Below are 14,804 nucleotides of genomic sequence, written 5' to 3' on the forward strand. Positions count from 1 at the left end.
TGAGGAAGAGTTTAATTTCATAGTTATTTTACTGACAAGTTTGATCAAAGGCTTCACTTTCTGCAGCTAACACTATTATTATTAGGGCTGTCAATCAATTTGAATATTTTTTTAATATTCAAATTATTTTTTATCTGTTCAAAATATAATAACTTAAAGGGAGATTTATCAAGTATTTAATACTCTTATCATCATGCGAGTGGGCAAATATGCTGCTTTATGCAAATGTATGTATTTAGTATTGGAAATCAATTAACAACACAAAACAATGACAAATATTGTCCAGAAACCCTCACAGGTACTGCATTTAGCATAAAACAATATGCTCAAATCATAACATGGCAAACTGCAGCCCAACAGGCAACAACAGCTGTCAGTGTGTCAGTGTGCTGACTTGACTCTGACTTGCCCCAAACTGCATGTGATTATCATAAAGTGGGCATGTCTGTAAAGGGGAGACTCGTGGGTACCCAGAGAACCCATTTTCATTCACATATCTTGAGGTCAGAGGTCAAGGGACCCCTTTGAAAATAGCCATGACAGTTTTTCCTCGCCAAAATGTATTGTTAAGTTTGGAGCGTTATTTAGCCTCCTTCTCAACAAGCTAGTATGACATGGTTGGGACCAATTCCTTAGGTTTTCTTATTTCACTCTTGCTTTAAAACTGAGCCCGCTACAACCTAAAAATCACAAGTTGCGTTAATGCGTTTAAGAAATAAGTGGCGTTAAAACAAATTTGGGTTAACATGTTATTAACTTTGACAGCCCTAATATAATTAAATATGCATACCACCTACTAACAGGCAATTCACAATAAACAATAAACACCAACATCCATAGTGTCTTATAATATTTTTGAATAATTCTAAAAACAATTGGGATGCAAAGAAATAGCCCTGCAGTGTTTTCTTTCATTTTGAATTGAATTTGATGTGATTGTTTTTTGTTTCTCAGGGAGGCCAGAGGCAGCTTTTCTCACTGTGGATCTGACAGCGAGCAGGCCGGTGTATTTACCTTTCTAAAATGTTATCCCCTGCTAATAAGAGTCCTGCTTCCCTGCGGCTGCAGACACAGAAGGCAGCAAAGATATAATGTAGAGCCCAAAGCAAAATCTCCAAGTGCATGATGACACATAAAGTGAGGAGTTAACTATATATAAACTGTGTGATAAGCCAACTGGCCATTTTTCACAGATGTCTCTTAAAAGTCTCTGTCCATATCATCATCTGCCGTTCATAAAGCTCGGGTCAGATTCAAAATCATTCGGTGTAAAGCTGCTTTTAATATCCCTCCTGACCTGGCATTTGTTTCCCCGGAGAAAAGTCTTCACCGTTAAAACAGTGCAGCACGGATTAATGCAGTCCACTTTCTTTATTTCCTCGGAGAGCCTGGGCAAATTTCAGCAGTCAAAAGACAGCAGTGACAGACGATATTGGGTATTTATCTAACGGGCGAAAGGTCGCCCCTCTGTATATTCTGATTATGACCGGAGCCCCAGAACAGATGGTGGGCCGAGAACATCTTGTGTTGTTTCACTATCTTCTTTCACTATCGCCTTCTTCATTTACAAATCATGCTTCCTTTTGCCCTCTGACGAGTCAGAGATGCTCCTGGAAGAAAATATTTTTCTTTTCTTTCTAAATATAAATATATTTTTGTGGCACCATTGCTACCTGGAGAAATAATGTGCTTATGGACATCAGAGTTGATAGGAACAGCTTAATTACGCTAGGATTTATATGGCAAAATAACATGTCAAACACAGGTGTATAGATCAATATCGGCTGCATTTCATTGTTAGGTTATTGCCGTGATCCTGGTATTGTGCATGCTGGCTGCGTGACACGGCTTAATGGGATCTTAAATGGACTATCGCCATAGTTAATGTTAGTAGTTAGGCATGTGCTTTTACAGCTATGAGTCAAAATGTCTGCGAGAAACATCTTTTCTGCTGCTCAGGAGCTGGGTTGCACTTAACAAGTAAGAGTATTCTGGGAGTGTCTCATTTTCATACAGGATATGATACTAACCAGGGTTTGTACTGTGTCGAGTTCACACTGGAAACTATAGAAGTCGCATACTGAGAGAAGGGAAGAAAAGGTGGAGGGTGACAAAAAGTTTTTTATATATTTATATACAGAGGACGTCTGCCAAACATATCTTGTGTTGTCATCACTTACAAATCATTATTCCTTTGACCTCTGACAGGTTAGAGATGCTCCTGAGAGAAAATCTTAACAGAAACTGTTTTTCCTTTCTTTTTAAATACTATATAATTAACTATAATATTTAATAATATAAGGATATAATAATTAAATAACTTTACTCCAAAAAGTCACATATTGAGAGAGGGGAACAGAAGGTGGAAGGTGATGAAAATAAAGAGAGATTTTGGTAGTTTATATATTCTATACTATATTTCAGTCTTTATTTTATACTTTTTTTCGTCAACAATATTGCGTGTTTCATATCATCAAGTTAGTGTTTTTAATGACGTCTATGTCGTCTCGTCTTCTTCATAGAATAAAGGTCATCGTTGGGCGCCCTGGTAGCTCAGTTGGTAGAGCGGGCGCCCTTATAACAAGGCTGAGTCCTAACCGCGGCGGCCCGGGTTCAAATCTGATCTGTGACCATTTCCGCATATCGCCCCCTTTTCTAGACTATCCACTGTCCACTGTCCACTGTCCCCTGTCCCCTGTCCCATCAACAAAGGCTTGAAATTGCCCAATAAAATAATCTTTAAAAAAAAGAAAAAAGGTGGTCGACAAACATATTTCATTAGTTTTCATTACCAAAATTAACACTGCATACGACGAAACATCTGATTTTTGAGTGTGCCAATGATGATGTACACTACTGTCCCACAATGCAATGGACAACATAAAGAGGAGCTACTAACAGCTGTAAAAATTGCAAGACGGCTCGAGAAAGCTCTCGTAAAACAATGTTTTACATTCTTTGAAAAACACTTTGCTTTTGCTTTAAGATTTGTTATTTGGCAGCGATGCTCTGAAGCTGCAGTTTGGTGTCTGTTCCCACCTATTGCATCATTACCTATTAATACAACACAATAAAGTAGCACACTGGTACACACTGGAAACAATTAGTATGCAGTATGGAATTGTGACACAGCAGAGGTTTGTGTTGCTGGAGTCGAAGATTAATTTCCAAAATAATGGTGGAGAAAATAGGTAGTTCCAAAGGGTTGGAGTTAACGACTCTGAAATGGGCTTTTTCACAGCAGACGTTTTGACATATCATAGCAGGAAAAGCACCTAATAACATTAACGAGCCTGCTCTGTTAATTGTCGTTAATGCACACACTTTAACAGAATAAACGTGATGCTGTGTGAAAAGTAATCAAGACCACCACGCATAAAAATGTTAACATTTATTGCTGTTTCTGAATACCGCACTGAAAGCAAAAGCATTCAGAGTATACACAGAAATTATACAATTATATATGGTTTCACAAAGGCAGTGAACACATACTGTATTACAATCTACAAAAATCTACTTTACAGAAATTTAAAATTCTAAATATCAAAAAGTACAGCTGCAGAAAACAGGTGTAGAACTGGAACCAGAAACTGCTCTGGATATCGGTCGGTGAAACAACATGGTGACATCACGATACAAAGAAAGCAGAAGTCATCTTTGTACTTTGTACAGCTGGTTTTTGTAAACTACAACTGGCAGACGAAAAAAAAAAAAAAAAAAAAAAACATACTCCAAAATAACTAATTGAATTGAAATGATCATATAAATTATGGTGGTTTTATGCATCCAAAATATATCATTTTACAGAAGACGCCTCAACAAGGTAGCATGTCATTGTATTGTTAGTGGGATTGGTAGTGTATCATTGCAAAAAAAAATAAAAATGGTTAAAATATAATAAGGACACAATGAAAAAAAAAAGTCTCCCATCTCATAAGGATGGAGAAAAAATTTAAAACAATGCATGTTCTCGACAGCTTGGTGGAGTAACAATATAGTGGTCGTGGGGTGTTTCGTTCAGATCATTGCTCGACTCAGTCAGGAACAGAAATTGTGGCGGTGGCTCATATCTTGAACAAATTTCATAAATAATCAGGGGCTGGTATGGCTCTGTTCTGACCCTGGTAGTGTGGTACACTGGGCTTAAAGGGTACAAAACATAGACTACCAAATCCTGTCGCAATGTCGAAATGGTTGGCGTGAGTGAGTGGTATAAGAAAAGAACCAGACCACCTCAGCATCCAAACAACCCCACTGAACACACAAAAAGAAGAATCCAGCCAAGAGCTGAAGGCTGCTGAAACCAACCCCTTTCAGGGGAAACTTAAAACCAGAGGATAAGGAGCTCAATAAAATATTCCAGTTAAAAAGGAAAAAAAAAAACTTCAAATGAAAATTTATTTGTATGCCCACATCAATGCCAGGTAGCCATTTTGGAGGAGTGTCCAAAAAGCGGGGCGAGGCGTCTGTCTCGAGGTGCAGTTATCCTCATTCCCACTGACAAGTCAAGCTGGATTCAAGGACAAGCTGGTTTATGGTCACGCACGGCTGCAGGGGGGGCCTTCAGTCTAGTCCTGCTCCATGGGCTCCTCCGTGGTCCCAGTGTTCAAGGTGGCACTTTCCATGGCGCCCTCTGTAGGAGGTTCAGTCGTACTGCTGGAGGGAGCGAGAGCTATGTCTTCTCTGGCCGCTTCTGCGCTCTCCTCTATGCTACAGCTGCTACCACTGCTGCTACTGCTGCTGCTGACTGGGTCGCCGTTGCTCTCCTCGCTGTCCCTGCTGGTCTCGGGGCTCTCCAGGACGCCTGCGGGTGCCTGCTGCTCTGTCTGATCCATGTCGCTGCCTTCCTCCTGGGAGCCGCACGGCACTTCCCTCTCGGCCTGCTCCGCCTCCGGACCGGAGTCTGCACACACCTCGGGCTGCGTGCTGCTTGTTGGTTCTGTCGTGAGAAAGACATTGTTAAAAACACCAGAGTATGTTTTAGCCCTCGTGACCCAAATCTTTCCAGACAATTTAAGACAGATGAATGACTGGTTTGCTTGTCTTCTTGTCAGGCAGCAAACTTGCTTTCATTATTGCAGAGAAGCTACATTAAATCCACATTACAGACATATTTTAAGTCAAGAACATCTCAAGTATAATACAAGACTGATCGGGCTGGACCCAAATCTTTGACTATTCGTCCGTTGGGTAAGTCATCGATTTTCAATTTTTATTTTTTTTTAACCCCTCAGGATTACATACATGCATAAAAACACACCAAACCTTTTAGAAAATGCTTCTTATTGAATAAAAAATAATACAAACAATAATACTGTAGAATAACAGAATCCTTCAAAATGAACGGCTTTAATTAAAACCAAAATACACGTGTTGCGGCGTGATGCTGTCCACCTCAGCCAAGAAATGTCTGGCAGAGTCCCACTGAGTCTTGTCATGGAGACGAGCCAAGAGCCATCGCCGCCGTTGCTTATGTTGGAGTGAAACCCAAGAGACGCTCGGGCCGAAAGGGCAGAGAGGAAGCCTCCGCAGGCTGCAGGGCTTGCAGCAGGGCACTGCCGGGATCGGAGGTGCTTAATGCGTGGAGACAACAGCCTCAAAACGCCACCGTTTAGGGAGAAAGGGCACGCAAACGTGACTTTGAGGTACGTATACACTCTCACACACACACAGAGGGATGAGAAGACGCCCTTAGCGTGGACTGCAGCAGCCTCAAAATGGAGTGGGCCCGCAAGAGGCGTAAAAACAGCACTCATCATGACACATACTTCTATGAAAAAGCAAGTGTGGGGGAAGCCTCCGATTGTGTGACGGAGGAATTGTGCTGCTTTGATGACATGAAACCGTGCTGCCTGCTAACCGAGAGGTTAAAGCACTCGCTGTTGATTTCTATCGCAGCTCCAAAGCCAAAAAAATGGTATTCAGAACAGCCCCTAAAGGCTGATGAGTAATATGCCTCTTAACATATAACATCCCAAGTCTGAAAATGACCCACATTAGGTTTTAATATGATGGTAATCTCACCCAGGCTACCTGAACTTACATATTTTTGCACAACCTGGTTCACCTCCAACACAATGTCACCTGCAACTGCTCCACCATATTAATGTGAATACAACTCCTGTCCGTGCCTACCGTGTCTACCCATCTCCAGCTGGCATAGACGCCTATGACAAAGACTTTAGGTATCGTGAACATCTTTGCCGAACTATTGAACATTTTCCCACAATACAAGAAAACCACAGTAACAGCTCAACTTGTGCTTATTTTGCGCTGAACATTTGCAGGAAGCTGAATGTTAAAACACTGAAAGCGCTAGTTGGAATGAGCCTGTACGAAACCACAGCTAAGCGAGTCAAACACTAAGTGACAGAGCTACAGGAAACACTTTTGTTCATTGGGAACGTCACCACAACAATGTGAAAATGCCATAAAGTCACAATACATCGAGACACCTAAGTGCTCATGCAGCAAATACAACAATGTAGCACGAGATGGGAGAAATTACAAAGTTAGTTTGAAATGAGCTGCTCGTGGAAAATGTGCCGACTGCAAACCTTTGTACACAAAACACAACCAAATCGGGTTCTTTAGTCTTCTGACCAAAAACGTCTGGCAGTCCCCCAAACCCACACATTTGGGGGACACGAGGTGACCGTGCCTTTCAAGCTGTCGCACCCAATTTATGGAATGCCGTCCCCCCCTATCGCTGCGATCTCTAGACTCCTGTGACATTTTTATGAAGCAGCTGAAAACGTATATATTCAGTCGGGCTTTTGTTAATCTGTCTGAATAACTGCTCCATTTGACTTATTGCTTTTATTGGTCTTTTCTTGACTGTATGAGGAACTAGTTACTTGTTTATGTGCCTGTACTCATTTGTTTGTTTTGATGTGATTTTAGTTCGTCAGCCCTGCGCTGTCATCGCTACTTTTAATATAGACTTGTTGTATTATTTTTATTAATGTAAACAGCACTTTGTGATTTTGTATTTGTGAAAGGTGCTATACAAATAACTTCAACTGACTTATTTACAAAAGGTTCAACAAAATGATATGCCATCATTCAAATTATACAAAGATAAAAAAAAAACATGTGACATGTCTACAGTCAGCACTGACTTGACATTAATGATAATTTAAATAAAATCAACCGTTTTTCAGCCCAATTGGTAATGAACCGTCATCGCCGAGATGCTTACTGGCACACTGTCAGATGATAGCATGGCGACACGTCACATTTTCCTTATAACTCGCTGCAAACAAGCTCAAGTAATGTTGCTCAAGCCCCAGTGCCTTCGGCTGTTGTCCCGTGGGAAAGTTTTGATGCATGTTTACGAACTGGGGAAATAATCAGAAATCTAAATATGCAGATCTGATTTTCAGGTGAGATGGTTTAAAACAAAAAACAAAAAAAAAACTGACATACAGGTTTCATATCTTCACCTCTAGTTTATCAGGAACACCTACTCCAACAGTCCTGCAATAGATTCCACCTTCATGAAGGTTATAATGTTCAGTTTTTGTTGTTCTAGAGGTGTGTTTAATCAACTTCATGATCATGTTGGAGGTTTGTGGTGCTGTTGAACTGTATTGTCATACAGAGAAAGATGTTTCTGTTATTAAGCCTATCCACATTGATATGAATAGGGTGGACAAAATAATAGAAAAAAAACGTCAGTATAACGCACCTGTACCTAATAAACTGGCAAATGAGTGTGATTTCAGTTTTCCATAACCTACCTGAGTGAACTCAGCTTTTTAAGCGTAGCACGAACAGCCCATACCATAATTAAACCTCAGTAATGCAAAATGCGTCACATACAAACCAACTACCAATTATCACACACAAAATAAATAAATAAAAACAAACCACAACCCTACCTTGGTCCTCAGTGGCAGCAGCACTGCTGGAGGCTTCATTCTCCTTGCTGTATCCGACCTTCTCCTCTTCCTCTTCCTCCTGGACCATGGCTTCTGCCTCTTTTGAGACGCAGGTGGCATGTAAAGGCCTCAGTGTGTCCGCCTCCTGTTCTTCCTCGTCGTCCTCCTCATCTTCCTCGTCGTCGTCGTCCTTGCTGAACTTAAGTCTCTTCACTTCCTGCTGCTCGGATTCCATGTCCTCTTCTTCGTCTTCTGGGTGTTTGTTCTTCACCGAGCTCCCCAGGGAACTTCCCGACGCCGAAACCTCACTGGCGAACAAAGAGGAGTCAGTGAGAAACAAATGTGATGCCAGTGGGTATATGTTGAACACGGTGAGGAGGTTTTCTGGTGCGTTATACACATGACATACCTGGAGTCTTTGTCGTCTTCTTGCTCTGTGTTGAGGTCTTTGTTGTCTGTGCTGTCTGGCAGGCCATTAGCTGCTAGCGAGTGGGCCAGAGACAGCTTCGGTCGGTTCAGCGGCCGAGGTGTTCCAGGGCCGTTCACTTTCCTAATAAAAAACCATCAAAAAAAAAAGAGAAAAGGAATAAATAAAAGCATTGACAATAATAAAAAATATGATCTGCTGTAATTTGTGTGAACTTTAGGATTAAGGACTAAATCTGTCCCCACAACACAACCTCTCTGTAAAAGCAGATGTGTTCCCAGGAAGCATCACTCCATTCATTCTGTTGACAGCACTGCATCCATTTTTCCTGCACAAGCAAGTTAAGAAAAACAAAACTCTTAATATATAATTCCCAAAACTTCATATTCAGTTAGTTTATTAAAAAAAAAGTGTTTCATTTGGACAAGACACTTACTCTGAGGTTGGGTGAACACAGCTTACCACCATTACATTCTAGAGGGAAACAAGAATGCCCAAATGAGTGAAAACAGGTGACAGCAGGTTAATGAATTAAGCTAAAACACAGCCACGCTGCTTTGGACTTACCTTCTCCACCCCCCGGAGAAACTTCTCTGTTCCTGTGTAGTTCCTCTTGGGTTCTGTGAGCAGCTCGCACAAGCGCTGGATCGTAAATGGAATTCTAAAATTAAGGGAAAAAAACAACAGACTCAATATACAGTGAATAGAAAATGTGTCATTTAGGTGGTCTTCTATAGAAACTTGGCCTAACATTCTGATCCATCCTTTTATTTGGACAATTTGTTAAGTAGTCAGGAATATTGAGAGCTTGGGAGAGAAATCACAGCAGCAGGCACTAGAAAGGAAAAAATATAAAGTATACTTTAGCATGATTACATAACAGTTGTCAAATATTTGAGTATGGGATAGGGTTGGGCGACATAACAGTATATACCGTGCGACGGTGGAAATTTGTCAAAAGCGCAACCGCAGTACTTTTATCGCGGGATCTTGTGATTAGCACGTGATCTCGCGAGTCCAGCAGCCTCGTCGAATCGATCAACGGCGATCGCCGAGCAATGCATGCCGGTTAGATTTGTGTCCGACTTGCTCCCGACGTCATGCACACGTGGGCAACGATAACCTCACCAGATCGAGGCGGCCGCAGTTTTTAGAGCCAGGCGCCACAGTTGCTCTCCACCGACTGCAAGACCCAGGGCATTGTGGGAAACACCTGGCTGTCGCATGATCAAAGAGCTGATTGGCTCTTAACACCACATGTTGTAGCAAGTCTGAACTTTCTGTGTAATTGTAATATTTAACGCTAGATTGTAGGCTATTAGTCTCATGTTGCGCAACGAAGGTTTCATCTGTTAAACATTTCTTGTGCGGTTAATGATAATAATTATAATAATGAAGATTATTTATGAGCACTTATTAAAACGAGTGCTCATTATGTGCTTTACAAGGCGGACATAAAAAATAATAAAGGATAGAATCCGATGCCAGATACACGCACATTTCCACATATATTTACAAGCAAATATAAATAAATCCGAACACGTTCTGCAAACTACAAGTAGCCTACAGAGCGGATCTAACAGGATGTAACTTTTCCTGTGACTTCCTGTAAATTCTTTGAAGGCTGCTGGAAACGGCTGGAAACGGTCCGACTTGACCACAGCTTTTTGTCACCGCCCCCTGCTGCTGCCGCCTGATCTTGTCTACTTTCCAGACGAGGCGCAGTTCATCTCAAACGAGCCTAATGTGATTTGGGCAGACATGGGGGAGAGTGAAGTTGTAAATACAGAGCAGGAGGAGTCATCCCAACCAACCCAAGAGGAGGAAGAACTCTGGTTACATGATTACCAGACCTTTGCACTCTGTACTTTATTTTGGCAGCTTTTTTAAATGAATGACGAGCAAATCCTGCACGAATTGACGATTGCATTTCTGATTTATTGTTTTGGCTCCATTACTTTAACAGAGTACATTACTGTCCATCCAACCTTTTAAAAACATTTAAAACATTTGGGATCCCTTACACTTCCTTTTACCTGTTAGTGTCTGATGTAAAAGGTGTCACAGCTCTGCTCGGTTCCCAGTAACTGAGATCGGACCTTGGACCCGAGTTGGGCTGGGTCCAAATTATATTTAGTCTTACTGTGTAAAGTTCTGTTCAATTGCTGTGGGTCTCTAGTCTGTGTATCAACACGTCTTATACCGTAATGGATCAGAGAACAGGTCTTATCTTGTGTTACATCATAACCATTGCAGGAGAAAAATGTGTTAGTGAATAGCTTACAGTAAGCTTAAGTAAATTGAGAGTTGTGTCACTTATGAATCATTATTTTGCATCATCACTGACAGTCATCGCATTGCATTGTCGGAGTATTGGCGTTTCAATTGTGGGAATTTTGGAGGACACTGTGTAGGACATAAATTTCACACTAAGAATTCAGACACTCGTATAAAATGAGGTTAATGTTGTGCAATACATAATAAATTGGGAGTGATTGCGAATCCATCCCTGGTCTTTATCACAAACAAAACACAAAATTACTATAACAACACTAAATACACGCAGATTTGAACGATGTATTCAGTGGAGCCAGACCTCGCCATATAATTTGGGATGGATTAGGTGGTACTACTGAGCAAAAATGTCAAAATCAGCAATACTATGGCAATTTAAAGTCATAACACAGGATGTTGTAGACTACAGATATCTGTGTAGCAGATAGGGTGATCTACAGGACACCTATCCATGGTGTGTGTTGGTCATCATGGGAACCAGACAAGCTCCATCTGGCATCTCAGCCTGCCACTATTACAGTCATACAGAAATGTGCTTCTTTAGCTGGTCACCTACCCATTGTATCCCTTCACAATCTTCAGGATTCTCTCCTTCATATCTTCAAATGGAATTGACTCCACGTTGGGATTTGCAGGACCTCTTTGATCAGGTGCCGAGGCTTTAAAGTCATCCATCACCTTCTCCAATTTAAACAGGAAGTAGTTCTTAAATTGAGACCATTGAACCCTAAAGGAAAATGGAAAGCAGAATACGGCGTGGCATATTTAGCATAATGCATGAAAATAGAGGAAAAACTTGCAAATTGACCACAAAAGCATACTATGGTTGGATGTCAAATAGGCTATGGTAACATGTTGGTTAAGAAGAGGTATGAAAATACAGTTACGCTGAAACCTTAGAGGAAAATGGAAAGCAGAATACGGCGTGGCATATTTAGCATAATGCATGAAAATAGAGGAAAAACTGGCAAAATTGGACAACAAAAGCATACTATGGTTGGATGTCAAATAGGCTATGGTAACATGTTAATTAAGAAGAGGCATGAAAATACAGTTACGCTGACATCAAACTAAGAAAATATTGATTTTACAAACTCTGTATAAACATTGTTCCAGGACCTGACATGTACAAAGATTATTAATACAGTCATAGTGTAAATAATGTGTGTTTTAACTGTTATTGACATTAGTAAGATAGTATGGTATGTGTTTATCTACAAAAGCATTCTGGGTTTAGTTCCTTTTTACTTGTCTTCTATTTTAAAAAGGAAAACTGGAAGTCATAATCGTTTTATAGACATTTTGCAATTTGTTGTTCCCAAAGTACGGACTAAATTGGGAAAGAAAGCTTTTAGGTTTTCGGCACCTACTGTTTTGAATTATGTCCAATCTGATCTTCAACTTCAAAACTTAGTTACCTTGAATGAGTTTAAAGCTCTGGCGCCAACTACGGCTGCCTCGGCGAGTTGGTGCGCGCTGTTTTTCTTGTTTTTTTGTGTTTCTATAGTTTTTGGTGAACGTTCAATTTTTTTATTCTTATTTTATTCTAACGTTTTTATCTATTCTTTTGTTATTATACTGTTTGACTTGCACCAACAAAACCAAAGCAAGTTCCTAGTGTATACCTCTTACACCTGGCAATAAACACGATTCTGATTTTGAAATCGCTGCAGTCCAGGTTGTCTGTGTGTCAAGTGTTTTGTATGAGCAAGTTTTAATGTGGTTAATTTACGTGTTGTCTGTTACTTTCACTATAACTGTCTTGCTGCTATCTTGGCCAGGTCTCCCTTGTAAAAGAAATCTTTGATCTCAATGGGACTAACCTGGTTAAATAAAGGACAATAATAAATAAAATAATAGTAAGGCTATGGTAAAATGTTGATTAAGAAGAGGCATGAAAATACAGTTACACTGACATCAAACTAAGAAAAAATAGATTCTCCAAACTCTGTATAAACATTGCTCCATGTACAAAGGTTATTGAATACAGTCATAGTGTAAATAATGTGTGTTGTACTGTTAGTAACGTTAGTAAAGAGGGATAATCTATCAGGCCTGCTATATGTTCACTTACATGGTCTCTCCAGTCTTGGCAACATGACATAGAAACTGTTCCAGAAGAGGAGATGCCTCTGTCTTTGATTTCTTATCAAAATCTGAGGAGAGAGAAAACAAACATTAAAGGTCCCATATTATGCTCATTTTCAGGTTCGTACTTGTATTTTGTATTTCTACTAGAACATGTTTACATGCTTTAATGTTAAAAAAAACACTTTATTTTCCTCATACTGTCGGCCTGAATATACCTGTATTTACCCTTTATCTGAAACGCTCCGTTTTAGCGCATTTTGACAAAATTGCAACAGAATTGCATTAACATTGCTAGTCAAGAGCTTAGGTCATGACATTCACATACACTGCAACCAGTAAATAAACTGGGACACATTTAGAATGTTTTACATTTAAAATTGTGTAAAGGGTCTAAATATCGTACATTTGTGACATCACAAATGAACAGAAATCCTGACGGCTTGTTTCAAATGCAGAGTTTCTGAATACCGGCTGTGTGTATTTCCCTGTGGATTGACTGTTTCGATACTTTCACAGTATTTATATAGCATTTAAGCCTGCTTTATAATAAAAAACAAACATGAAAATCTCACTTTTTTAATAACATTGGACCTTTAACATTGTGTACTATAGTCTGATCAGAGAGGAACAGGCTTTGATTTAACCCATCTAAACCCACATACACACTCATAACTCCACTATAAAGCTTGAGAGCTCCCTGAAGCCTTTAGGGGAACTAAATGAAGCTTGTTATGCAGCTCTATTTGGCTGAAAGCAGATCATATTGTCTAATTAGCTCTTTACATAACGTCTAGTGGATGCTAACTATCTAGCTAGGTCACCTGCTAGCTACAACTAGCATGTTGAGTTAGCATGAAAAGGGTAGCCGGCAAACTGTGGTCTACCAACAACTGGTGATACTGGTTAGTTATTCAATCTCACACTAAAACATCTGTCGAACAGTGAAGTTAAATACATGTATGTTCAATAGCACGGTTAAAGAGAAGCATCGCATTTTAGTTAGCTAATGAATCAGACAGCTAGCTAACCATTTCCGTGATTAGCAGCTAGTTAGCAGCTACGTTAGCATGTGAGCTACAATCCGGTTTTATTTTATAATAACATCATTAAGGAAGAAAACGTTTAACACGTGGTCGAGATAAACATATACACTATCGAAAGAAGCTGGTGTGACCTCTGAGCGCCTCTTGAAGCGAGTCCACTTCCATCATCGCCCTCAGTCAGTCAGTCAGTCAGTCTAGAGGCTGTGGAGCAGACTACTGGAGGCTAGCTGATGCTAACTGCTAGCTGCTGCTAACGAAGCTACGAGCAGAGAGGAGAGGAGGAGGAGCTTCATATGGCGCCGTGACGTCACTCTGCTGCTCACTGTTCTCTGTTCAGAGACAGATAATAAGAGACTCTGCTGCACTGGGACAACAGAGCAACACAGCCTGTGGAGTAATTACCTTTATGGAATAAAATAATAATATATATATATTAAATAAATATATGATAATGAAGCAAAACATTGATTAACAATGTTCATCATCATTACATGCCATGCATTACAACATTTTATATTTCATGTTCATATGTACAAGAATGTGAACCCAACCACTCATTCAGTCTATTTCTTTATATCTTTTTTTTTTTTTTTTTTTTTTTACTGTTTATTTACTTACTATATAAGTATAAGCAAATAAGTAGTAAATATGTAAATATAAAAATAGTAGTTATCATAACATATTTTTATATATATAACACATAGAGATATGCATATCTGAGTTTATATATACAGTATATACATACATATATATAATATATATATTATTGTAAATATACAAGTAAATATAAACCTATTATTATTATTATTTGTTATTTCTATATATATGATAATGTAGCAATACATTGATTAATAATGTTCATCATCATTACATTCCATGCATTACAACATTTCATATATCATATTCATATGTACAAGAATGTGAACCCAACCACTTATTCAGTCTATTTCTTTATATCTATTTTCTTTTTCTTTTTTACTGTTTACTCACTTAGTTATCATAACATGTTTTTATATATATAACACATAGAGATATGCATATGTGAGTTTATATATACAGTATATA

General features: G+C 39.5%; 1 protein-coding gene across 1 annotated transcript; it reads right to left on the reverse strand.

Annotated features, from left to right (window-relative positions):
* Window positions 1-3,376: 3,376 nt before the first annotated feature.
* ppp4r2b (protein phosphatase 4, regulatory subunit 2b) lies at window positions 3,377-13,978 on the reverse strand. The gene is made up of 9 exons (XM_074647497.1): window positions 13,871-13,978; window positions 12,680-12,761; window positions 11,162-11,332; window positions 8,878-8,971; window positions 8,747-8,784; window positions 8,564-8,638; window positions 8,293-8,433; window positions 7,884-8,191; window positions 3,377-4,939 (listed from the first exon to the last, which is right to left on the reverse strand). The coding sequence occupies exons 1-9, from the start codon at window positions 13,905-13,907 to the stop codon at window positions 4,569-4,571; spliced, it is 1,317 nt and encodes a 438-aa protein (XP_074503598.1). The 5' UTR covers window positions 13,908-13,978; the 3' UTR covers window positions 3,377-4,568.
* Between the last annotated feature and the right edge of the window lie 826 nt (window positions 13,979-14,804).

Source organism: Sebastes fasciatus, chromosome 1 (genome assembly GCF_043250625.1).
Source record: "Sebastes fasciatus isolate fSebFas1 chromosome 1, fSebFas1.pri, whole genome shotgun sequence".
Classification (NCBI taxonomy): domain Eukaryota; kingdom Metazoa; phylum Chordata; class Actinopteri; order Perciformes; family Sebastidae; genus Sebastes; species Sebastes fasciatus.

Excerpts from the sequence above, each read along its gene's own strand:
- ppp4r2b (XM_074647497.1), bottom strand. The coding sequence starts at position 13,907 with ATGATGGAAGTGGACTCGCTTCAAGAGGCGCTCAGAG. Across the intron at positions 11,333-12,679 it reads GCCAAGACTGGAGAGACCAT|GGTTCAATGGTCTCAATTTA; the intron begins GTAAGTGAACAT and ends ATTTTCCTTTAG. Across the intron at positions 8,972-11,161 it reads ATTGTGAAGGGATACAATGG|AATTCCATTTACGATCCAGC; the intron begins GTAGGTGACCAG and ends CCTTAATTTTAG.